The sequence below is a fragment of the Lissotriton vulgaris genome, chromosome 1_1 (assembly GCF_964263255.1).
Source record: "Lissotriton vulgaris chromosome 1_1, aLisVul1.2, whole genome shotgun sequence".
Lineage (NCBI taxonomy): Eukaryota > Metazoa > Chordata > Amphibia > Caudata > Salamandridae > Lissotriton > Lissotriton vulgaris.
Window position 1 is genome coordinate 380782264 of NC_141685.1, and position 25292 is coordinate 380807555.

Consider the following 25292-nt stretch of genomic DNA (forward strand, 5'->3'; position numbering starts at 1 on the left):
TTGGTAACAACCTTTCTAACGAATACTTTATTTACATGCAGATTCCTTGCCTGTTCAAAATTTCCAGGCACCAGACTGGATGTGGAAACTTTCATAGATTTCCTGTGCCAGCATGGAGCAATTTACTCCATCTCTCTCTGCCTGAGGCAAAGAGCTGTTGAGGTCACTAGAGCCATAAAGTGTCTACCCCAGAACATTGTCGTCAGTTTCTGTCCCACTTTTTCCCTGCATGGAAATGCAAAGACAAAAAACAACCTCACACGAGGCAGCGCAGTGCTACAACCTTCCTGGAACATATTTTTACTGGGCCTCATGACCAACTGTCAGAATAGAGAGGGGGCAGAGAGGAATCTGCAAGTAGACAAGAGCATACACCAGAAAGACCATTACCGATAGTAAGTAGTTTTTTCTTCTGATAGATACTTCTATCTGTTGAATAGATTTCAAACCAGTTCATACCAGGAAGCGGGTCTGAAGGATTGGGCAGATAAGGAAAAGTCCTGAGCACCAAGTGTGAAAAATGACCATCGCTTCTCACCACCGAATCCTGGTATTAATGCTTGGCAAAGAAAAGCCAATGTTGATGCTTGGCAGAACACTTTGGGACAAAACCAATGTGGAACCCTTTCCCATGGTAGAATGGGCCTAAAATCTGTGGCAATTATTTCTTCGCTAGGTCCTTGCTTATCTTGTTGATCAAGATGATCAAACATGAGAAGATTCTCTTCTGGGCTGCCTTTACCCTTTTTGCTGTCCATGTATCCCACAAAAAGATTGCCTTCAGATCAGATCTCTTTGGCACGGTCAATGTAAAAATGTATTACCCATTTTGGGGTTCAGCTGGTGTAGTCTCTCTTCCTCCTTAGTGGGATGGGTTGGAGGGTAATGAGTGGGAAGGGTAATTGCTTGCTGTAGAAGGCCACCAACTGTGAGAAGAAGGCCACTTCAGTTCATAGGGCCAACTTGTCCAGGCAGATGCAAGTATTCCAGTGGACAAACACTCCGCACTTGCAACTCACACAGGCCTTGCCGAAGGGACAGCAATCAGAAAACTATTTTCAAAGTCAAAAGTCTTAAGTGACAACTATGGAGGGAGGGTCGAACAGAGTACTCATCAAAAAGATCAACTCCAGGTTCAGATCCCACTGTGGTGATACAAAAGGAATGAGTGGAAACAGGTTTGCCTTCAGAAATCTTAATATTGCTGGAGACTTGAAAAGGGATGGCTGGTCTAGGTCGCAAAGGTATGCTGACAAGGCTATAATGTAAGGCAACCATTGGTGATGCGTCAGGATAGGTACTTCATAACACCAGTGACGTTACCATTGCATCGCTTCCAGCGTCAAGATGGATTCAAGCAGCCCCTTCTGTCTCAGGTGAGCTACTAAAGTTTCAGGATATAGTCCCTCACCTGCAGATGTTCATCAGGTAAAGACACTGCAGGAAGTAGAATGCACAAGTTACTACTTGTGTAACAATATATCAGTAAGAGACATTAGTTAGTGATAGATTCCTTACCTCAGGCGTCAGACTGGATCCGAAAAGATTTTTGCTCAGCAGTACCCCTGCGCGCCGGTAGGTGGCATCGTGCGGCTCGGCGTCCGTCATTGGCGTCATAAGCGCCAGGATGAAATCACAGAGACTTCTTAGGCGCCACCCATGCACGCTGACGTCAGTTCTGTAAATGACTTTCCGCTCCGAAACAGAGCCATGCAAGATACTGACCATAGGTGCATAAAACTAGGGCCCTAAAAGGGGATGACCTTAACCCTAGTAATCAGTTCAGAGAACGGGGAGGATGGGTGGGGCAGTAAAGATTCTATCACTAACTAATGTCTCTTACAGATATATCGTTACACAAGTAGTAACTTGTGCATCTGAAAGACACGTTAGTGATAGATTCCATACCTTAAAATAGATACCGCAGCAATACCAACCCCGGTGGTGGGTCTGCAAACAGGATTACACCAGAAAGTCATGGAGCACAGAACGGCCAAAGAAGCTGTCTCTCTGGACCGGACTGTCAAGGCAGTAGTGTTTAGTAAACGTGTGCAGCGAGGCACACGTAGCTGCCTGACAAATGTCCTGCAAGGGAACGCTGCGTCTCAAGGCAGTAGTGGCTGCAGTAGCCCTGGTCGAATGGGCACGCAGCCCCACAAAAGCCTCCTTCTTGGGTCCGTTTGTGCACAGCCCGACCTTTTTTGGCGCCCACGTAGCCAACAAAAAGCTGATCATCCACCCGGAACTGCTGTGTACGCTGCAGGTAGAATGCGAGCGTACGTTTTGGGTCCAGACGGTGGAACCTCTCCTCTTCCCTTGAAGGATGCAAGTTCAAGTTCGGTCATTTGTATAGCGCACTACTCACCCGGAGGGTCTGGCAGAAAGAAGGTGGGGAAAGTGATGGTCTGCACGATGTGGATGGCAGTGACAACCTTTGGCAGAAAAGAAGGACGGGTCCTCAAAACCACCTTGTCTGGATGAACAGAAAGGAAAGGAGGTTTGGAAGAATGGCCCTGGAGCTCACTCACTCTACTGGCAGAGGTGATAGTAACAAGGAAAGCTGTCTTTAGAGTGAGAAGATGCAAAGAACAGTTATGAAGGGGCTCGAAGGGGGCGCACATAAGAAAAGTCAAGACAAGATTTAAGTCCCACTGAGGCATTATGAAGAGCACGGGTGGAAACATATGCGTAATGCCTTTAAGAAAATGGTTAACAACTGGGGACTTAAAAAAGAAAAGGCAGGTCTGGAAGCCGCAGAAAGGCAGAGATGGCCGAAAGAGAACCTTTGATAGTGCCCAGAGCAGAGCTCTACTCGGCCAAAGAGAGAAGGAACAGAAGAACCTCAGAAAGAGGGGCAGAAAGGGGATCCACAGCCTTTGCTGTGCACCACGCCACTAATCTGTTTCACCTGCAGGCGTATACAGAACTGGACGTGAGCTGACCTGTTGCCCTGATGCTGTGCCCACTGGAATTTCAGATCCCACTGCAGAGCCCGCATATGCCATCTGGATGCAGTAGGCCATCAGGCCCAGAAGCCAGAGGGTCAACCTGACTAACCCGGGATAGAGGCTGAAAGAGCGGAATCATAGCCTGAATATCCAGACTTGCTGCTCGGGAGGATAAACTCGACACAGCGTCAAATCCAGAACTACTCCGATGAAAGGGAGTGTCTGAGAGGGACTCAAGTGCCACTTCGGCACATTAATGGAGAACCCCAGCAAATGCAGGAGGTCAGAAGTAGTCTGGCGGTGAGTGACAACTGCCTGGGGCGAGCCCGCCTTCAACAGCCAGTCGTCGGGGTAGGGCAACCTGCGCAGATGAGCTGCGACCACCGCCATCACCTTCGTGAACACCCGAAGGGCACTGGTAAGGCCGAAGGGGAGCAAGGCAAATTGAAAATGCTCCTGGCCGACCGTGGACCGCAGGTAGAGATGGTGGGCCGGGGATGTGAAAATATGCGTCCTGCAAGTCTAACGCTACCATCCAGTCTCCAAAGTCCAGGGCAGCCAGGACCTGAGCCAGAGTCAGCATCTTGAAATTCTCCTTCCGGAGGAAGCGATGGACGTCCCGGAGGTCAAAGATAGGGCACATGCCCCCTTGTCCTTCTTGGGGACCAGAAAGTAGTGGGAATAACAACCACTCCATACTTCCTGCCCATGAAAGCGCTCGATGGCCCCCCTGGACCAAGAAGGCCAAGACTTCCTGACTGAGAAGAGCCAAATGATCCCTGACATGCGATGGTACCGAGGTGGCATGGCTGGACGGGAGGGCAGAAAGGGGAGCGTGTAACCTTGACAGATTATCTGCAGCACCCACTTGTCCGATGTGATTGCGCGCCAGTGGTGGCGGACCCTGCCACCCACCTGTGTGGGGTGCTCCCTGAAGCTCAGCGTAGGAAGGCTTAGAGGCGGAAGAAGCGGGGGTGGAAGTAGACTGACCCGCTCGCTGGTTACCAGATCCGCCCCTGCGGAAGCCATGTCGCAGCCGCACTGAGGCTGGCTCTGCTCAGGCTTTGCGGAGGAGCGTGCTTGGGTGCTTTTACCCTGGCTACGAAAGGAATGAAACCCAGGCATGGCAGGGTTCTTCGTAGAAAGACCCAAGGACTTTGCCGTGGCCCGCGAGTCTTTAAAGCGCTCCATGGCACTGTCAGCCTTGTCGCCAAAGAGGTGGGAGCCATCAGAGGGCATGCCCATGAGCAAGCCCAGGACATTTGGCGAGAACCCGGTGGACCGCAGCCAGGCATGGCGCTGCAATGCCACCGTCGTGGAAATCGCCCTGCCCAAGGAATCAGCCGTGTCCAGACCACACCTGATGGCAAATTTCGCTGCATCCTTACCCTCCGCAATCACTTGGGAAAGGACAGACTGGATCTCCTCAGAGCACTGAGGCAGGACCTCTGCTACCGAATCCCACACGGCGTGGGAATAACGGCCCAATAAGCAGGCAGTGTTAACCGACCGCAACGCCAAGCTGCTGAGGAGAACAACCTCTTGCCATATTGGTCCAGCTTCTTAGAGTCCTTATCCGGCGAAGCCGTGGGAAAGGCACTCTGCGACGTCGAGGTCTGAATGACCAGGTTCTCAGGCGTGGGGTGAGTGGTCAAGAAGGCAGGATCACCAGGTACGGGGCGATGACGCCTAGCGACGTTCTTATTCACCGGAGCCCCCGAGGCCGGCCGTAACCAAGTGCCCAAGAGGACTTCGGTAAGGGCCTCATTTAAAGGGAGCAGCGGCTCCGACGATGTAGACGCCATCTGGAGCACCTCCGTAAGGAGGCTGGTCTTAAGGGCCACCGTAGGGAGATCGTGATGGAGAGCCTCCGCAGCCCGCCGCAGCACAATAGTGTAGGAAGAGCCCTCCTCCATAGTAGGCGGAGGGGAGGCAAACCACGGGTCGGAAGACACATCAAGCTTACTCGCATCCTGAAGGACCATCCACCCAATCCTGCTCGGAGTCACACTGCTGTGCAAGGGGGTCCTCTGAGCCATCCTAGTCCTCGTCCGGAGTAGAAGGGGCCGGCTGCGGTGGCAGGGCCAATAGAAATTGTTGCAAAAGTGAAGTTGGATAAAAAAGTTTTTAAAAAATCGTGTTTAGAGTCTAGTTAATGAAGAACAGAAATTAATATTAAAACATGAACTTCAAAGATTTTTTTCTACATGTGTCTTAAAAAGATTTTTGTTTCTGTTTTTTTTACGATTTCATTTAGAAGGATCCTGCTCTTTTTCTTCATGAGGCTTTCTTGTTTTTGTGGGCTATAGTAAAGGGGATGCTGATATTTTATCTATTGGACTGGCCAATCTCACATGCTAGTTATATTGAGACTGTCTTACATATTCCCTTCATATATCTGTAAGTTATTAATCTTATATACAGGTATATAGGTCTTCTGTTATATTCAGACCATTTGGATGTTTGGAATCTAATTCCAGAATATATCTGGTTTCTAGTTTCCTGAGTTTTTCATCTCTGTACCCTCCTCTCTTACTTTGGGGTATAGTGTCTATCAGGAAATACTTTAAAAGTCTAACATCCCCTTGATGTTTTTCGTTAAAATGTCGGGCAACGGGATATGTCTGATCTCGATTTTTGATTGCACGTATATGTTGTAATATTCTTTTACGCCCCTGCAGCTTCGTACTTCCCACATATTTCAGCTTGCAGGGGCATTCCAGAACATAAATCTCGCACTCAGTTTTGCAAGTTAGCAGTTGCTTTATCTGATGTTCTCCTTTGCCAAATGCCGATTCAAAACTTTTCGTGTTTACGCCATTAATACATGCCTTGCAGGTTTGACATTTGTAGAAACCCTGTCTTTGATTAAACCTATTCTTTTTCGGGATTTCTATTGGGTTATTAACCACTAGACGGTCTCTCATATTTGGGCCTCTTCTATTTGTGACAGTAAGTTTCTTGGGAAGATGGGCTCCCAATACTGGATCGTTTTTCAACAGAGGCCAATTCTTTTGTATTATGCGTCTGATTTTTTTGTGGTACTTATTATACTCCACAATCATCCTAAATTCTTTTTCTGATTGGGAGGATGTGTCTACTGCATTTGTTGTCTTATTAGCAAGGGCTGGTTGTAGGAGTGATGTTCTCTCTACTTCATTACTTTTTCTTATGGCTGTTGTAGGAAGGTGGATATCGGACTATGGTTGCCCCCAACTTTTTGCCTGGCGTTTTGCTGGTTTTTCGACTTAGTTGACCTGGGACCCTGCTATTCAGGACCCCAGGCCCACTGCTCTCTCTGTAAAATGGATTCCAAGTACCTTAGGTACATATCTAATTGGATACTGAGTCACCTTATCAGTCCCTGTACAGTGTACCTTAGGTACCCAGGGCATAGGTGCACCCAGGGCCTACCAGGGGCTGCAGCATGTATTATGCCACCCCTGGCTGGCCATCCAAATCTGACACAACTGGCTGATCAATCAGCTGGGGCAAGGTGGTGTAATCACCCTTTGCTTTAGATATAGTATCTCTATATCTAGAGGTGGAGAAGTGTGGCTCAATGATTAGAGCGGCAGACCCTGATGCAGAGGTCTAGCCCGGGACCAGGGTTCAATTCCCCGCCTTGGCAGGTCTTGGGCTCAAAATTCCACGGACCTGATAATTCTCGCCTCTGTGCCTATTCCAATCATGGAGTCCCACTCTGCAACTCTGGGCAATAGCTTACTTAATCTCCACAACGGCCCCCACAACGCTAAGGATGCCTGGCCTCCACCTTGGGGGTACCCAGGAGATGACGCCTCACAGGGAAAGCCAGGATGGGTTCCACAGTGGTATTCGTACAAGCGACTTGAGACCCTTGCGGGTGAGTAGTGCGCTATACAAGTATCAATTTACATTACATTTACATTACATCTAACCCTAAAATGGACACATATATTCCTGTCAGTCACTCCTATGGCAGGCCTTATCAATCCTTAAGGCAGAGTGCTTGGAATTATGTGAGATGGTGCTCTGGCATGAGCTGAGCCCGTTTGCAGCTTGCGGAACCAAGTCCTAATAGCTGTTCCATGATAACGCTATACCATATACTCTTAAGTGCATTATGAACCTCGCGGTCAAATGCTAACTTTGGCATAGCATTATCAAAACATGTTGAGTAAGGTGTCATACGAATTGGAATACGAACCCCTCGCCAATTCTGGCGACGGGGTTAGCATTCCACCCTTCTAGAGGGACACAACATGTATGTAACTGTGAACCCCGGTTAAAGTTAACTCGAGCCTCAGCATCACAAAATGGATGCTGCCACCACAGACACAAGTCTGACCTCCTGCTGCTGGGAGCTCTTCCAGCGAGGGAGGCTTGGACAAAGGGTTTCCTGCCTTGGGAGGTGCTAGCACCACCCCAGACAGGATTTTGTGTAATAGGTAGGACAGGGCTGAAAAGAATGAGAGATGCCTGGGGCACACAAGGTGTCCCTGTGCATATGCCGGTCTAAACCAGTTCCTGGGGCAACCCAGCTCCAGAGCTGGCGCAAGACCGGACAAAGGAAAGTGGGTGTAACCACCCCCCTTCCTGGTCCCACCCAGAGGAGGGACCTAGTTGTAGTGCAGCCCCCTTTAGCTGAATAAAGGTAGGAGCAGGTCCCATTCCAAATCAGATTATCCTGATCAACTTCACAAGAAGAAACTCTGGACCTCGACGTTCTGCTCCACAGAAGACAGAAGGAATCTCCCTTGTGGGCAAGGAGTGTCCACCCTGCATCTGCAGGCACCATCAGAGTACTGCGACTTCCCTTTGTCGTCTTCCTGCAAAGGATCCAGACTTCAGAGCCCGACGAGACCGGATTCCCAGACCTCTACGACCTCAACCCACATCTGCAGCCGAGCTGAGACCCGTGGGTGCGACGAGACACGTGGGACCGGCCATCTTGAAAGAAGCAGCACTTCGCTCCAGCACGACTTCCGAGGCCTCCTCGTTCAAGTACTTTGGGGACTGAGAAGCCCCGACCCCGAGCAGCTCCTGCATCGAAGATCAGCCTTCCAGCATCCACGAGATCTGCGTGGGGCCCTTCTGCCCGTTTGCTGCTCGACGCGTTGTCTGGTCACTTGCCGGCTGGCTAGTGACCTCCTAGACGACGAACACCGACAACTTTGCTGCTGGTCTGTTTGCTCCAGACTGGCCCTTGCTCCCTTCCAAAAGAGGAGCACCCCGGACCCTCCTGGTCCACTCCAGACGCCGTTTCCACTCACCGCGTGGGTTGCCTTTGCCAAGGCCTGTTGAACCCGAAACCGGAGACGACACCGCCGACAGCGAGAGCCTGCGTGGGACAGCTCGTGCCTCCATCCTGGTCGTCGAAGACACCACCTGGTCCACGTGGCTGCAGAGACAAGCGTCCACCTTCACCTGATCGCGACGACGACATCTGGTTCCACTCCTGGTACCACTTTGAACATTGTCCCCTCTGCTTTCATGTTCCTCTCTTCACCAATCCACCCTTGGATTGCACCGGACATCTTCCTCCTGGTCGCCTGCAGCATCTTTCTTCAAGGCTCCATAGACTTCGAAGCGGAAACCCGACACGACTTCGCACCCGCAGCCTGTGGGTGAGGTAACACGAGCATTTCGGTGCTCAAGGGTAGCTTGACTTTCCTAGTGTCCAGTTCAATTGTCGTTTCAGTCCTATCTAGTCAGGAACGTCCGTACTCACCTTTTCTTTAAACTGTACTGTCCATAGACGTTTGTACGCATCTCGCGTGTGAGTTCACACTCTGCACACGCGCTCCGTGGGCCTCCTATTACTTACCTCAAGTTAGTATAGCGTGGTCCCAGCGATCCTACAACCCTGGACAGCTCCATTCCTTTAATTGACTTTCGCATTCCATTTATTTAGTAGATGGTTTGTCGTGCCCCTAGGGCACCATTGTAATCGTGCAACTTAAACATATTTTTCCTAAGAGTTTGTCATGTGCTTAGCCCTCTGACCTCATAAAGAGTTCAGAGGTGTATGTTAGTTAATAAATAACTGTTTATTTTCAGAACTACCTGTGTGGTGTCCTTTTCATTTGGTATTCAAAGGTTATATGTGGTAAAACAGCTGGCTTCACATGCCATAAAGAGTTTAGCCTAAAGACTGCTTTTGTCCACGCTACTAGGATAGCTGGTCTATAAGGTTGACTTACAACCAATCACCATAAGGGTTGTTTGGACTGATACAAGGTGGTCACTAGAACTAGTGAACATCATATATCAGGCCAACTTCTCACAGCGGTGTTAATGCATGCTATCGAGTATCCCCGTTGCAGGAACCTAGTTTTGCTTATTTCTTGTGCTCTTTTTAACTCCGTTGTTGTGCTGCATATGCGTTTCAATCTGAGCATTTCCCCATAGGGAATGCTCTGTATCAGGTGTCTGGGGTGGTGACTATTGGCATGTAAGATGGAATTTACCGCTGTGGGTTTTCTGTGTATTTTAGTCTCTATTTTCCCACCCTCCACATATACCTCCACATCCAGAAATGTTACGCTGGTAGTACTTATTTCTGAAGTAAAATGCAAGTTGATGTTATTTTGATTCAAATCATGAATAAACTTTTCTGCCTCGCTTCTTGCACCCCTCCAAACAAAAAACAAATCATCAATTAATCGCCACCAACATTTCACATGTTCCCTTAGTATGTCTCCGAATTTTCTATGGAGGACCAGTTCCTCCCACCATCCCATATGGAGGCAGGCGTAGCTTGGGGAGAAACTGGCCCCCATAGCTACGCCGCGAATCTGTTGGTAGAGAACATGTTGGAAAAGAAAGATGTTGTTATGCAAACAAAAGTCTATCATATCGAGAATCATTTTGCTATGATGTTTATGAGTCTCTTGTCTTTGTCTCAAATAGTGTTCTGTTGCTCTCATACCATCCTTATGGCAAATACTCGTGTATAACGTGGTAATGTCCATTGTAATCAGTAAATAATCAGGTTGCCTTCTTCAAGCGCCTTGAGATCCTCTGGGTATGTAGCGCGCTATATAAATCTATTGACTTGACTTGACTTGATTACTGATTTTTGCCAAAAAGTCTCCTGTATCTCTCCGGTATGAGGGTAAGTTCTGGACAAAGTCTTGCAAGAAATGATCGATATATTGGGACATGTGTTCTGTTAGACTGTTTATTGCAGATATAATTGGTCGCCCTGGTGGTTTTGGGGGATTTTTATGGAGTTTTGGTATGAAATATAATACCGTTGTTGTTGGTCTATCATTTTTCAAAAATAAAAACTCCTCTTTATTTATAAGCCCCATACCCTTCCAGGCTATCAATTTCATATATAGTTTTTCATATGTATTTTTCAATGTGCTTTGATCACATCTGCAGTAACAGTTTTTGTCCGCTAATTGATTTTGGGCTTCTGATAAATAGTCTGTTTTTTTCCAAATTACCAGGTTACCCCCTTTGTCCGCATTTCTTATTACAATCTGTCTGTTTTTAGATAGCTTGCTCATCAATTGGTGATAGCTCGTTTCCAATTTTCTTTTCTTTCTGTTTTTCATTTTATTTGCGGCGATATTTAGTTCCTTTGTTATTTGTTCGTGGTATATTTCAAATACATCCCTTGGCATACTTGGAACAAACTTGGAGCGAGGTTTGAAATTGGTAGTGCATGTTTCAGTGCTTTGTGATGCTGTTGTTATATCATTTCTACCTTGTGTTATGTTGTTTTGTGGTATATATGTTTGTATTGCACTCTGGGTTTTGTGGTTTTGAGTGAGTGCATCCTAATCGCCGGTGGTGCAGGAAAGAGGCATACCACAAACACCTCTTTAAAACAAATACAATTCTTCCCTACATCTAGAGAAAATCCCGCTCAAATCTTGGGGTTCACTTTCTTTATTCACCAACACCATTTGCATTAAAACTGGAACGCATTTCGGCTGTAGAAACAGCCTTTGTCAACCATAGAATGCACTGACTTTTTTCTTTTGTTTTAAACTCATTCCACAGGTGTAGCCAATTGCAAAAACATGAAAGAATCACTTTTTTAGTCCTTTCGTGTTTGATGTTCACATTATTCACATCTTAGCAATAACTTGTAGAAAGGTAAAGTTAAAATATAATTTAGTTTTTTGCATGTTTCTAGCAATATATGACTTTTTATTACATGGAGAGCATTCACCTCATCTCTTTGTTGGCCTCGTGTGCGCTCCTGGAATTTTTTAAAGTGTCACAGATCATATTACGTTTGATAATTGCCGAGTGTTTGACAGCCTTTACGTACAGAAATCTCAGTTCCTTTAAATTCAATTGACACAATTTAGAAGACACTTCTTTGATTCCACAACCCAAAATGTCTCATAGCAGCGCTCACCTTAGTTTCATTGTTCAGATTGCTAGAAATTATGTTTTAACTTTACCTTTCTACAAGTGTTTGTTGAGATGTGAATAATGTGAACTACAAACACGAAAGGACTACAAAAGTGATTCTTTCATGTTTATGCAATTGGCTACATCTGTGGATGAGTTTAAAATAAAATAAAAATTAGAGCATTCAATGGTTGACAAAGGCTGTGTCTACAGGCGAAACGCGTTCCAGTTTTTAATGCAAGTGCTATTTGTGAATAAAGAAAGTGAACCCTAAGATAGGAGTGTGGATTTTCTCTGCCTATGCTTTTTCTAACCCTGCTTTCAGGGGTCATAAGGACAGTGCAGAACATTTACTTTTAGTTGTTTGCAATACTTGCCCTTCCCCTAACCACCCAGGATTATTCAAACGGATTTTGGATGGACAAGTGGTAAACCACTTAATGCCAACCTAGTAAGTCAAGAAGTTCATGGCATCACACACTTGAATTTTTGTGGTAATTAATTAAGAAGAAATTGTTTAGAGGCTGTGATTTGTACTATGCTTCTGAAGTTTGTTTACAGAACAGGGCATCACAACATTTAAAGTATAGTGAAATACTAAGACCATTGACTACCACCTCAATTACTAGTTTAATATAGCTACCCTTACTTGTGATCAGATGTCTCGCTCACACACACAAACACGATAAGGACATGAAGGAAATACTAACCGCAGGTTTTTAAAATTTCAAGCGCTTTTATAAGAACATCTGGCTGGGTCATCTATGAGCAATAAAAAAAAGAGACAAGATCAACAAGGTTGCACTGTGAAATAGAAACGCAGAAAATGTACAAAACTTGTTTATGTAGATTAAATGATAAAGTCATGCAAGTCAATATAATTTATACTATACACGTCTCCTCTGAAAAGACACACCTACCTCTTTCTGAGGTCACCAAAAAGCTTTTGACCTCGTATAGGTCCCATGTGCCTTGCTTTGTTGTGGCCCTTCTTCTCACTCCAACCTCAATACCCATAAGGCTCAGGACGGTGACACCGCCTCATTTGCCGACTTAATTAGTTTCCTGCATCAATGCACCTTACCACAGGCAAATAATTTAATTTTTGGGAGATATTCTACATGTTGCTGTTAATCACGTCAAAGGGCATGGGTGAAAGCTGCACAGATAAAACTAGAGGCACAAAATTACAGAATGGTTAGGATAGTGTGCTGCCATTCTGCAAAGAGCAAGTCCTACAAGGCTAAGATTCAGAAGACTTGAGCAGTGTGAGGGGCACATAATGAGCTGAAGGCAGCGAGTGAAACAGATTTGACCATCTTAGTTGGTAGCCCAGAGATGAGCAAGTAAATTAGTGGATGCGGGACAGACGGCGGCACTAGTTCTTCTTGACCCGAGTGCCGCGTTTGACACTGTTGCCCATCACACACTATTGCGGCGTTTGCATGAGGGCGGTGTGGGCGGGAAGGCTATGGAATGGTTGTGATCCTTTTTAATCGACCGCTGCTTTCAGGTGTCACAAAAACCTTTCCTCTCGGAAAGTGTCAAGCTTGATCAGGGGGTCCCACAAGTCTCAATTCTTAGTCCCACCCTCTTCAGTCTGTACATCGCCCCTCTGGCAGAGATGGTGGACAAGTTTGGAGTAAGTGTGGCGTCATATGTGACGACACACAACTTGTGCTAACCCTGACTGAGGCCGCACAGAATTTCACACTACGTCTTCATGAGTTGGCGTCCTAAACAGTAATAAAACAGAGGTTCTAATTATAGGCAAGACCCCCCGATTTGGTCATCTGCCTGGTGGCCATCCACCTTGGGACAGACCGCTTCCCTGAAATATCAGGTGAAGAACCCGGGGATATGGTTGGACCCTAAACTGTCCTTTGAGACTCAAACCAGGCGAGTGATGGGTAACTGTGTGGGGGTCTTACACACTCTTCGCGAGACCCTAGATGTTCCCTCGGTGTCAGCAAGAAAGTCGATGATCCATACCCTTGTGACATCCCGGCTGGACTATGGGAATGTTCTGTACCTGGGGGCAAACGCCAAGTGCGTTCAGAGACTTCAGCACATTCAGAACGCGGCTGCTAGTCTGGTTTTAATGCTCCCTAAGAGAGCGTCATCCAGCAAGGCTCTCGAATCCTTACACTGGCTTCCGATGAGGAAACGTGCTCTGTTTAAGGCTATGTGCATTAGTCACCGGATCTTGCAGAAGAAAGGCCCTTCTTACTTACACAATCTCCTTATTCGGTACGTTCCCACGCGAGGTTTAAGATCCAGTGGTACGGGGCAATTACGCATACCTGCTATGAGAAGAGCCAGGATGGGCGGACATTTTTTCAGGTTCCTTGCAACATCTTACTGGAACAAGCTCCCGGTGGAGCTCCGACTGGAATCGTCTGAGACGGTCTTTCAGAAAAAGCTTAAGACATGGCTCTTTCCATCGGACAGTTCCATTGTCTGATTCTTCTCTGTCTCTCTTTCCCTGATAAGGGACCCTGTCGCAGCGCGGGGACGCACGGATTGTGCAACCAGGCGCTTTATAAGCTTAAATTGATTGATTGAATTGATTGAAGTCTGCCATTAGTCAGACCATCTGGCCTTATGAGTCAGGCCAGCTAGGACAAGAAGTGTAACTTTGGGTAGGCTGGAAGACCACCATGAGTGGGGTCGAATTAGGTGGAGCACGATAGTGAGAGTGAAGTGATCAGGCGCAAGGGAGGTAGAACTATTAGGAAGAAGAGACTCTGTATGCTAGAATAGAGGGCAAGGTGACCGGGAGAGCTCATGTGGAGCAAGTGTAAACCATAGATATGGTCTTTCTCCCCGCTATCCCATGCGTTGTAGTATTCAGTGGTCCTGAAACACCAGAGAACTAAAAAGAACCTGATTAATAGCACTGGATTTTAATGGGTCCTGCTTTATCGATCACAATATAAGGATGATACGGAGCCTGTCATTGTTGAAGGGCTATTATGGATAGCTCTTAATTTGATAGCTGATTGTCGCATTTCTTCTCAAACAGATCAATGCCAGTCAGAGCGAAAGGGTCACTTACTAGTAGGATTAGTTTTGCAACTCAAATTGTATTCTGGATTTAAATGCTGTGCATTATTCCACCATCTAGTGGTTTGGTCGGAAATTGTCTATTTCTTTTTTTGTCTTTTTTGAGTGTCGACCACCATTTGGCGGTATGCCAGTCAACAGTGTGACTTCGGATGACACCCCGGATGTCGATGTGCAGTCTCCATTTTCTGATTCTTTTTTCTTTATTTTCCGGTATGCTTTCTCTTTGTTCCTGTATCATCCCCACCTGTTTGCATTATCTCCCATTTCCAGGATGATGGGTGTGTTAGATGTGAATCTAGAAAACTCTTCAAGCTGCAAAACTACTCCTACTGATAAGTAACCATTTCATTTTGCAGCATGAATCCTTTTCGGGATTTAAATGCTGTGCATTAGATTATGTAGCTGTTCCCCTTCCCATGGGTTGGTTGGGATGAAATGAGGAAGTGTTAGCAAACAGGTTTTGTCGCATCTGTGCCTCTTTGTTCATTTGAATATCCACACAATAATGTTTTACGGTGTGTGGCGATGCCCATATTGCTGCTGCGCAGATTGCATCCAGTGGCACTTTTGCTAGGAACACCAGTGTTGCATCTTTCCATCGTGTTAAATGGGCTCAAGGGCACGCGGGCAGTGTTTTTCCTGCTCTAGAATAGCAAGTCTGTATTCTTTCTAAAATCCATCTTGAGATTGTCCTCTTGGTTACTGGGGAGCCTTTGGTTGCCTTGGCAAATAAGACAAATAACTGGTATCCTTCACAAAACGTTTTTGTTTCTTCAATGCAGTGTATTAAAGCCCTCTTGACATCCAATGTGTGTAGGTAGGGTTCTTTCTGTCAGTTTTTGCTTCTTTGAAGAAAACCGGTAGCTGTATATTTTGGTTAGCATTAAAGTGGGCTGCCACCTTTGGCAGAAACTATGGATTAGTTCTGAGAACCACATTGTCCCTGTGCATTTGCAGGAATGGTTCCTGTATAGTTAGCGCCTACAGTTCATTTACTCTGCATAGCGATGTAATTGCAATTAAAAAACACTGACTTCAGCGTTAGATCTGTTTTGTGCATAGGTTCAAGGGCTTTGCCATTATCTGTGTTAGTACAGTGATAGGTGCCACAATGGTGCTGGAACCGATGTAGGTGGAGCAACTGTTTCAACCCACGGAGGATGTGAAGAAGTGGTTACATGAAGTGTCCTTGGTGTAGGTTACTACCGTTGTCAGGTGAACTTTTAAGGATGAATAGATTAACCCAGTATCTAGAAGATGAGTGAGATACATTAGTCTAGTTACTTGATTCATCCTGATTTCTGAAGAATTGTTATTTGTCCACCATTTTGCTGCATAACATTTTCGTGTAGTAGCTTTCCTTGCTTCCTTAATGATTTCCATTGTTTTGAGCAGTAGTTGAAGGTATTCGAATGCTAGATATTTAGGAGCAAGGCCGCTAGACTGAGCGCTGCTAGCTCAGAGTGGTGCACTCTCTACTCATGTATTGTTAGCAGATCCTGTTCTGCCTGGATTATTTAACGTCTGGACATCTCTAGTAGGTCCTAATACCAACATTGTCACCAAGTTTGTCTGGTCCATTCCCGTGCTATGATGATGAGGTTTGTCTCTGGTTATTTGGCTTTCTTCAGCACCTTCGGTATTAATGGGATTGGTGGAAAGGCGCAAGCAAATCTTCTTGACCAGCTTGACAGCACATTCTCCTCTGATTAATGGTGTTGAAACCTGGATGTGAAGTGCTGGCATTTTGCTTTTTTGCGGTTGCGAACAGGTCTATTTCTCATCTCCCCCAGGTTCTGAAGATGTTCCTCAGTGTGTTTTAGTTCCCATTCTTGGGAGCTGCTTTCTTGTCTGCTCAGTCTATCCACCTCTGTGTTTTCTTTTCCTGGTCGGGGGACTGTTTGCAGTGTGATCTTTCTTGGTATTGCCCACTGCCATATTTCTTGGACTAGTTCGCCCAGGGTGAATGACTTTGATCCTCCCTCTTTTTTTTTTATAGATAAAACAGTGTTGTGTTATCTGTCTATATTAGTACAGTTTGGCCTGTGATGTGAGTTTGGAATGCCTTTAGGGCAAGGAAAACAGTTTATCTCCAGGTAGTTGATGTGCTTCAGTGCTATTCCATCGTCCCCGTTACTTCAGGTTGCCTGTGTGAGCTTCCCAAGCCTTGGGGGATGGATCCATTGTGATTGTCACCATCGGAGTTGGTGTCTTAAATGGTCTCCCTACTGTCAAGTTCTTGAATTTCCACCATTATGCTTACTTCTGTACCCTTGCTGTGACAACTACTAGATTGTCCCAATTCCTGGTGACTTGTGACCGTTAGTTGCAGATCTATTCTTGGAACGGTGGCATGTGCATTCTCACTTGTATTACGAGAAGTATGCATAATGACATAATTCCTATTAGTATTATGACTGTCCTCACTGTCAGAGACTGTCCCTTCTGGTTTAGGTGAACTAGCTCTTTGATCACCTTTGCCCTTTTCGGGACAGGGTATGCTTGGGATGTCTTTGTGTTTAGGGCCGCTCCCAGGAGAACCTTTTCCTGTTCCAGTTGTGTTGACTTTGTGGTTTATTGAGAAACCCAGACGTTCTAATGTGTTGATTACAGTTTGAATGTCTTTTTGACATCTCTATTTTGATCTTGCCTTTACTACTCAGTCGTCGAGTATGGGTATACATAGATACCTATTGTTCTTGAGTATGCTGCAACTGCAGAATGGTAGCACTGTGTACTGGTAGTGAGTGCACCTTGTCTAATGAAAGCCTGAGATACTTTTGTGTCTTTGATTCATTAGGGTGTGCAGATAGGCGTCATTTAGGTCTAAGGCTGCCATATAATCCCTTTTGTTTAGGAGTGGTATAACTCTTTGGAATACTGCCATTCTGAAGTGTTCAGTAAGAATGAATTTGGTTAAGAGTCTGAGGTCTAGGATTGGTCTTAGGGTCAGATCTTGTTTTGGGACAAGGAAATATGGAGAATAGTTTCTCTTGTTTGTTTCTCTTGTTGGTACCCTTACAATGGCTTTCTTTTGTAAGAGTTCTTTCACCTCTTTTCTTAGTTGTATGATCTCTTCCCTTGAAATCTATCTTGTTTTCAGGGAATTCGAGGTGGTTCCCTGATTAGTTATATGCAGTATCTGTGACATATCACGTTCAACATCCATTTGTCTGTTGTGATTTTTTTTAATCCCCACTTCTATGGGTAATTTCCTATTCTGCCTTGTACCGGTGTTCGGAGCGGGGGGGGGGGGGGGGGGGGGGGGGCAGGGATAGTTGGGCAAGTCACAAAACTGTTGCTCCTCCCCCTCTGGGTGTTTGGCATCTTCCTTGTGCATGAAAGGGCTTCCAAGCCAGGTGCTGCCACTATTCATAGGAGGTCTGTTTTGTAGACAGGTGTGAGCTGCCTTGTGGTAGCTGCTATTGCTGTCCTGTTGTGAAATGCAAAAACAACAGTTGATGGACAGAATGCAGAACAATGTCATACATTCACCCCAGTACAGAGATTTGGGCCTAAATCCATTGTCTTTTGCTCACCATGCCATTCCAGTTTGAACCCAGCCATATGCAAATCAGTCTTGACCCTGTGCCTCATGGGAACAGTCCAGTCCGAACTGCCAAGCCAGGTCCTCCCTGGACTGGAAACAAGCATCCTAGAACCGGTTTCAGGGTTTTACCCCTCTTCAGCCAGGATAGCTTGATTTCAGTGGCATGGAGAGCACAGGACCCACTTCTGGGCATACTGGATTCAAACTAGCCTTGGTAAAGAAGGGTGACATACCCTAAAACCGGTCCCAGGATGCTTGTTTCCGGTCCAGGGAGGGCCTGGCTTGGCAGCTTGGTCTGGACTGTTCCCATGAGGCACAGGGTCAAAACTGATTTGCATATGGCTGGGTCTAAACTGGGGTGGCATGATGAGCAAAAGAACGACGGATTTAACCCAGATCTCTTAACTGGGGGTGAATGTATGATTCATTCAGCATTCTGTCCACCATTTCTTTGTGTTCCGTTGTGAAAGGCGCTCTACCAGTAGGCCTTTTGGTTGTGTTTCCTCCCCTTCTAAATTTTATTTTTTATTTGATTGTTTTCATTTTATTTTTGGAGTTTTGTATAGCACGAACAAGACCAAACATAGGGTAACAGAGCGGTTCACAGTAAAGAGTAAAACAGATTCAAGACAGTTTAGTAGGGTCCTAGATAGAATTAAATCATGAACATATGAAGAATAGATAGGTACAATACGATAAAGACGTGTTAAGAAGACATGGTACTTCAGTTCCGGGCATTAATGCAAATTTCAGTACAGTCACATCTTATTTGTCAGGTAGTCTACTCAAGGAATCCTAGAGATGAGTTTAGAAATACCGGGCTAGGTTAGATGCAAGTATAGATGTACACGATGTTAGAACTTCCTAAGGAAACAGTGAATGAAGAAGTGTGTTAAGTCATTCAAAAGAGGGGCATGTTGAGAGGAAATCAGTTGAAGTTTACTGGGTCAAGGTTGGTGGGGGATGCTAAGGACTTACGGGAGAAACTTGCTCATCCGAAAGGTTTTATGCCCACATGCATCAAAGTGAATTGCATTCGCAAATGGTGCAAATCGCAAAATTCGGCCGTTTGCGAATGCAATTCATTGCTTTGGGATGCATCATCTTTGAAGTGTATTTTCGCTATTTTAGGAATCGCAAAATGCTTTGCGATTCCTTAAAAAAAAAAAATCGCAAATTTAGCGTATCGCATTTTTTTTCGAAAAAATTGAATGCATGAAAATTCGCTATTTGCGATTTCTTAAGAAATCGCAAATAAGAATTCTTAAAATTAGAAGAAGTCAAACCTGGTGGTAATTTCTTCAAAATTGCACAATGCAGGTGAAATCCATCAAGAGTGCATATAAGGTGCCCCAGAAAGCTTCAAACATTTTTTCACAATGGCAGCACTCTTTTTTTTGGCACAGAGGCAGAGGTTGAGAGCTGCAGCAGGATGGAGGAGAAGGATTTTTCAAGAGAGAATTTTTAGAGTGCGCATTACCTTACTAGGGCAGACAGAAGCAGAAATCTATGATAAGTATAGGCTCAATGCTCATTTAATTTTAGATTTAATTGCTGAATTGGACCCAATCTTGCAGAGACAAACACACAGGACACAAGCCATACCTAACCATGTTCAGGTAATGTGTTCACTACACCTCCTTGCCTCTGGGTCATTTCAGGGTGTAATAGCCATTGCTAGTGGTGTCTCCCAGAGTTCCCTTTAAGATTTTTTAATGCTTTTCCAAATGCCATGTTGCAAAGGATAAGGGATCACATTAAATTTCCAAGTACACAACAGGATTTGTTAAAAACCAAGTTAGATTTCTACAACCTGGCACATTTTCCACATGTCATTGGCTGTGTAGATGGCACACATGTTCCCATTTGCCCACCTTCAGAAAATGAGTACATTTTCCGCAACAGGAAAAGTTACCATTCTCTCAACATACAAGCAATTTGCAATTCTCAAACTATCATCACAGACTTAGTCGCAAATTACCCAGGAAGTGCCCATGACTCCTATATTTTTAGACACAGTGCCATCCACACACAACTGCTTGCTGGTGGATTTGGAGAAGGATATTTGCTTGGTAAATATACATTTCATAATTTTTACATACTCCTGTGCCTTCTAGACACATGTTGCTCATGCATTGTATCTGTTATTACTTCTTAGATGACAGTGCCTATGCAGTGAGGTCATACATATTAACACCCTATCTTAATCCAGTAACCAGAAAAGAGCAGCAGTACAACCATGCTCACATATCAACCCGCAATGTGATAGAAAGAACCTTTGGTGTGCTGAAATCTCGCTTCCGCATACTTCATAAAACAGGAGGAGCTTTACAATATCGCCCTGAAATTTGCTGAAAATTGTTGCTGCATGTGCAATGTTGCACAACTTAGCCTCTAGGAGAGGCATAGAACTGGATTTGGACGATGTACTACCTCAAAATGATAATCAGCCTCATCAACCCCATACAAGATTACATGGACCAGAAGCAGCAGAGGGTAGAAGGAGAAGGGCAGAGATAACACAACATTACTTTAAAAAAAGGTAAGAACCACACAAGTCACTCAGGTGCTTGTCTGTAAAATGTTTATTGTACAGAAAAAATATTATATGCATGTTTCTCTTCAAATATAAATGCTTTTAGATCACACATTAAATTACTTTGCCTTTACTTCAAAGCAGAAAGCAATTTTTTTTAAATGAGATGGTCATCTTTTTGACAAAAAATGTAACCTCAAAGGTACCATACTATTTTTTACGTCCACGCACCCCTAATGCTTTGCCTGTACTTTTCATATCTCCCATGGGCATGTAACCTGAAATGTATTTTTTCCTGTTGCTACGGCGTGCCGCAGGTAACACTGGGACAAGTATGCCACTGACATTTCTGGCAACATCACTAACCCCAATTTCTGGCTGGTTTGCAGGTGCATCATCACTTTGTGTTCTTTCTACAAGATTATGGAGTGTCCCCATTCCCCTGGCAATCTCTCTTAAAAATTTGTTTCATTTCCAATTGCATGGCAATGGTCTGCTTACAGAGTTGAGCAGTACTGCTTGAAAGTAGAGACATTACCCTGGTGTGACCCTGCATGCAGGTCGTGGCTCTAAGATGCCTCTTAGCATTTTCCCCTTGCTGTGTCTGTATTACTGTGCACAGTTTCTCCAAAGATGCTGCAATGTGGTGCAGGTTATCTGATGTTGTTCTATGCCCTTTATCAATAACATTTTTCATGTGTTTAATACTGTTGTGCATTGCACCAATCTCTTTGTCAATGTGACCAAGTTTTCCCTTCATGACTCTAATATCTTTGCTTTGTAGGCGCTGAACTTTCCGAATTTTATCCTCAACAACACTGCCGGTGCTGCTCTCCTTACAGATCTTCCTCTGTGATGCATGTGACCGGCGCCTATAAAACTATTGAAGTCTATTACGCCTGCTCTGCATTGGGTTAGAGGTTGCTGGTGTTTCAACAGTCTGCATTTCTGGGACATTAACATGTTGAGTTTCATCACTATCAGACTGCTGCAGTTGGCGCAGTCTGTGTCTTTGCCTTCTTTCTATTTTAAGGATGATGAAGTTGCAGCATTTGACTCATCTGTGTCTTGTCCATCTTGAGTATTAAACTCTTTCAATTCATTCTCATTAATTTCTTGTTGTGTATCTATGATTGAAATAGTGCAAACAGTGTGTTACTTTCAAATTTGCACTTTTTGTTTTGGTTTTCCAAATACATTTTCATACAAAAATCGCTTGCTGCATGCGTACTTTGGTCTCCTAACATAATATAATTGAACTATTAATAACTTTGCTTAACTTTTGCATATGCAATTTTTTAACAGACTACAACTCCCATAATGCACTGCTACATGACTGAAAATGAGTAATTGTTCGATTTTGAAAATGTTAGAGAACTATTGCAAGTGAGAAATGCCAATTGAGCATCAGCTAAATCATTTTAAGGCCTCTTCCTATCCATTTGTACATTTTGAAAAACAATTTCAAAAAGTCTTACCTTCAGAAGGTCCAACAAGGTCTAAGGTATCAATGTCAATTACTCCAACAACAGCTTCAGGTAAAAGTGTTCCTTCCACCAAGTCTTCAAGGGGGGTATTGGGCCTATCCCTGGGGGTACCTCCACCAGTCCTTTTGGCAGCCTTCATCCTGGTTGCTATTCTTTCCTTGGCACGACTGCGCAGGTCATACCAGTGTTTCTGTAAGTTGTTTATATCACGATGTGCAACACCCACAGCATTCACCTTTGCTTGGATAGCAAGCCAGAGATTCCTTTTAACTGCTTCAGGCACCTTCAAAGACTGTTTACCAAACAGTTGGTCCTGCCTCACAGTGACCTCCTCAATAAGTATTTCCAACTCCTGGTCACTGAATTTAATTTTTCTTTTCCTGGCTTGGATTTCTGCTTCAGCATTTTCATTAGCCATTTCTTCAAAAACTGCAGACACACACACTGCTGCAGGTCCTCCAGGCTGAGCTCCAACTTCCAACTGCCAAACCTCCCCTTCAAACCTGGGAGCAGCTGTGTGCAATTACTCTCCTGCCTTCCTGGCTGTAATCTCATTGAGATTCAGCATGTGTGCATTTTCGCTAATTGCGAATTCACAAAATGCGAATTCGCAATTAAGAATTCGCCCAATTCATGCGATTCGGTAAAAATTGCGATTTTTACCAAATCGCTAAAAAATTGTGAAAAAAATCATGCATTCCAAATTGCGATTCCTTATTTGCGATTGATTACAATTCGCAAATAAGGAATCGCAATTTGAAACGTTGATGCATGTGCCAGTCTGTTTGCGTTTTGAAAGTTGAGGTAGAAGAGATTCTTCTGATACTCGGGGGAGAGAGTTCCAATATCTTGGTGCAGCTCCGGAGAATGCTCTATCAAATGTGTTTTTTCTTGCTGAAGCAGGAAGGTTTTAAAAGCAGTTTCTTGGAGCTCCTAGTGAGTGTTTCCACCCAATAGCGTAGGTTTCTGGGCTAGGTATTGGGGTGTCTTGTAGTGTAAGGCTTTATGAGTGATGCAGGCCATCTTTAGCTGTATTATCGATTCGTAGAGCAGCCAGTTGAGTGAATTCAGGTGTGGCGAGATGTGGTCAAATTTTCTAGAACCTGTTAAGAGTCTTGCAGCTGCGTGCAGGCAAGCTATTAAAAGAGCTGTGGAGACCAATAGTGTTGTGTGATCTGATGACTAATGCCTGAACTGCAGTTTTGAGGTCCGGGGTCTCGTTGAAAGCTTTCATTTTTCTAAGCCTCGATATTGCAGTGGCCCCATTGCGTTGGCCATTTTGTTGTCCTTCTTTAGATGTAGTAAGAACCCATCAGCACTAAACCGAACAGAGCATCTCCTGTGAAAGGCATATTGAATATGGAGGCTTGTACCTTTGGCTTGAATTCTAACACTCTGAGCCAAGCAGGTCTCCTTAGTGCCGTGCCTGTGCACATCTGCCTGGTGGCACTGTCTGCAGCATCCAAGGCAGATTGTAGGCATGTGTTTGTTAGCTATGTTTCGCCCCTCTTGCATAACTGCATTGGCCCTCTTTTTGTACTCTTCTGGGAGATGCTGCATGAGGGACTCCATGGCGTCCCATTGTTGGTAGCAGATCTGTTCCACAGTGCGTTTGAGTTGGCAATATGCCACTGTGTTCAGCCTCTTTCTCTCCACCTTCCTCCCCACCATGTTAAGCATCTTTCTCTATTTTTCTGGAGTTGGACCTGTGGAGGGGTGGATATTGGTCTGTTTTCTTGTAGTTGTGACAGTGATGGAATCAGCCTGAGTGTTTCCCTGTATGTATTTTGGATCTAGAGTCAATGGTTTGTACTTTTTCAGCTCTGGAGGTTCATTCCCTTGTTGGCTGGTATTAGGGTCTCATGGAGAAAACAAGAGTCTCCCTTTTCTTCTTCCAATTAGACTCTGAATGTTTCAACAGCAATTTTGATGAGGTTGTTACACATGGAGAGGTCATTTGGTGGTGATGGCCTTGAAGTGTAGATGTCCGCTCCTTCAGGGGATTCAGCGTCAAGTTCTTGCCAAGACTCTTCGTCGCACCCTGTTGTCTCTTCGGTGTCCTCTAGTTTGTAGAACTTGTCTTTCTCTGGTATTGCTGGAGCTTCCAGGGCAAACTGATCGTCCTCGTTGTCTAGGAACATCGACGGCTCGCAGGATTAAAAAATCCTTTAAGGAGTTGTCTAACTCCTTCCTTTGTAGGACTGCTGCCATTTCGGCCTCGAGCCTTCTTTTCTTTCACTCCACCTAGAGCCCCTTCTCTACGTGTGCCGGTGAAGGTCTTTTCTTCAGCATCAATGGTTTAATAGCCTCTGAAGCCTTGATCTTCTCTCTCGCGCCCTCTCGAGCGGAAGGAAGGAATCGAGGGTTTCAACAGAGTCTTGCCTGCCTCAAAATCCCTCCCTCGAGATTTGTGCTACTTCTTTGTCTTCGGCTGACCTTCGGTCGACAATTGCTTCTGCGCGAGGCTACCTTGTGGGATTTATTATCCAAATGTTTAGGTTCAAAGGATTTTCAGCGGCAGGATTACCTTATGTTTTTTGTTTTCGGCATCCTTTGCTGCCGGTTTCCTTTGTGTTTGATCCTTCGTCATGCGCTGTTTCGGCCTCCGTGATGTACTTATCGTCGATCAATAGGGCAATTTCCTTCAGTGGAACCTGTGTTGTGTGCATGGTGGTGTAGTGTTCCAGCCTCCGTCTTTGGCGTGCCTTTGGTACGAAAGGAATTAGTTACTTACCTGTAGACTATAGTTCTCCTGTATTATCTTTCATAGATTCACATGCTTGTATCTTCCCCGTCGTCATCGTGGGAGTCTCACGGTAACAGAATGACCAAAGCAGTATCATAGAGAAGAAAACTGCATAGAAAAGCCCATAGGGACTGTTTTATTTGGTAACCAGACCTCCTCATTGTTTGGTCCAAAAGTCAGCCAATCAGCATTGCTGCCCTGCCCTCACACTCCCCAGCAGAAGCTTCCTGCCTCAGATTTCCATCCCAGAGTGAGAGACATGGATAAATACAGAGAAATTAGGTTCTGCCTGACAAACGGGGAGGTGGGCGGGCGCATGTGAATCTATGAAAGATAATTCTGGAGAACTATAGTGTGCAGGTAAGTAACTAATTCCTTCTCCAGTATTACATCTTTCATAGATTCACCTGCTTGTATCAGAGTAGTAAGTAGTGCTCACAAAACCTGCAGCGTTTCCAGGATAGAACCCAGAAGGAAGTTCTGCAGCTGAAACATTGTTAGAACATGATCTTAAAATACACAGGGCAGACAGGAATCAAAACCAAATTCCCCTTTATAACATATTGTGCAAGTTCTCGAAAGAAAACATTAAAACCAT

At 45.0% G+C, this 25292-nt stretch overlaps 2 protein-coding genes and 1 pseudogene across 4 annotated transcripts in view; all 3 read right to left on the reverse strand.

The window, feature by feature from the left end:
* The window catches only part of TUT4 (terminal uridylyl transferase 4), a 1145308-nt gene that overhangs the window by 752737 nt on the left and 367279 nt on the right, over positions 1-25292 (reverse strand). For all 3 annotated transcript variants that reach the window (XM_086952445.1, XM_086952444.1, XM_086952443.1), the window contains one exon: positions 12017-12068. In XM_086952445.1, the coding sequence (XP_086808571.1) occupies positions 12017-12068 (52 nt within the window). The remainder of the gene's footprint in view (positions 1-12016; positions 12069-25292) is intronic.
* The window catches only part of LOC147747214 (uncharacterized), a 187214-nt gene that overhangs the window by 160578 nt on the left and 1344 nt on the right, over positions 1-25292 (reverse strand). The gene's annotated exons all lie outside the window — the stretch shown is intronic.
* Positions 20672-22366, reverse strand: LOC147747216 (uncharacterized; annotated as a pseudogene).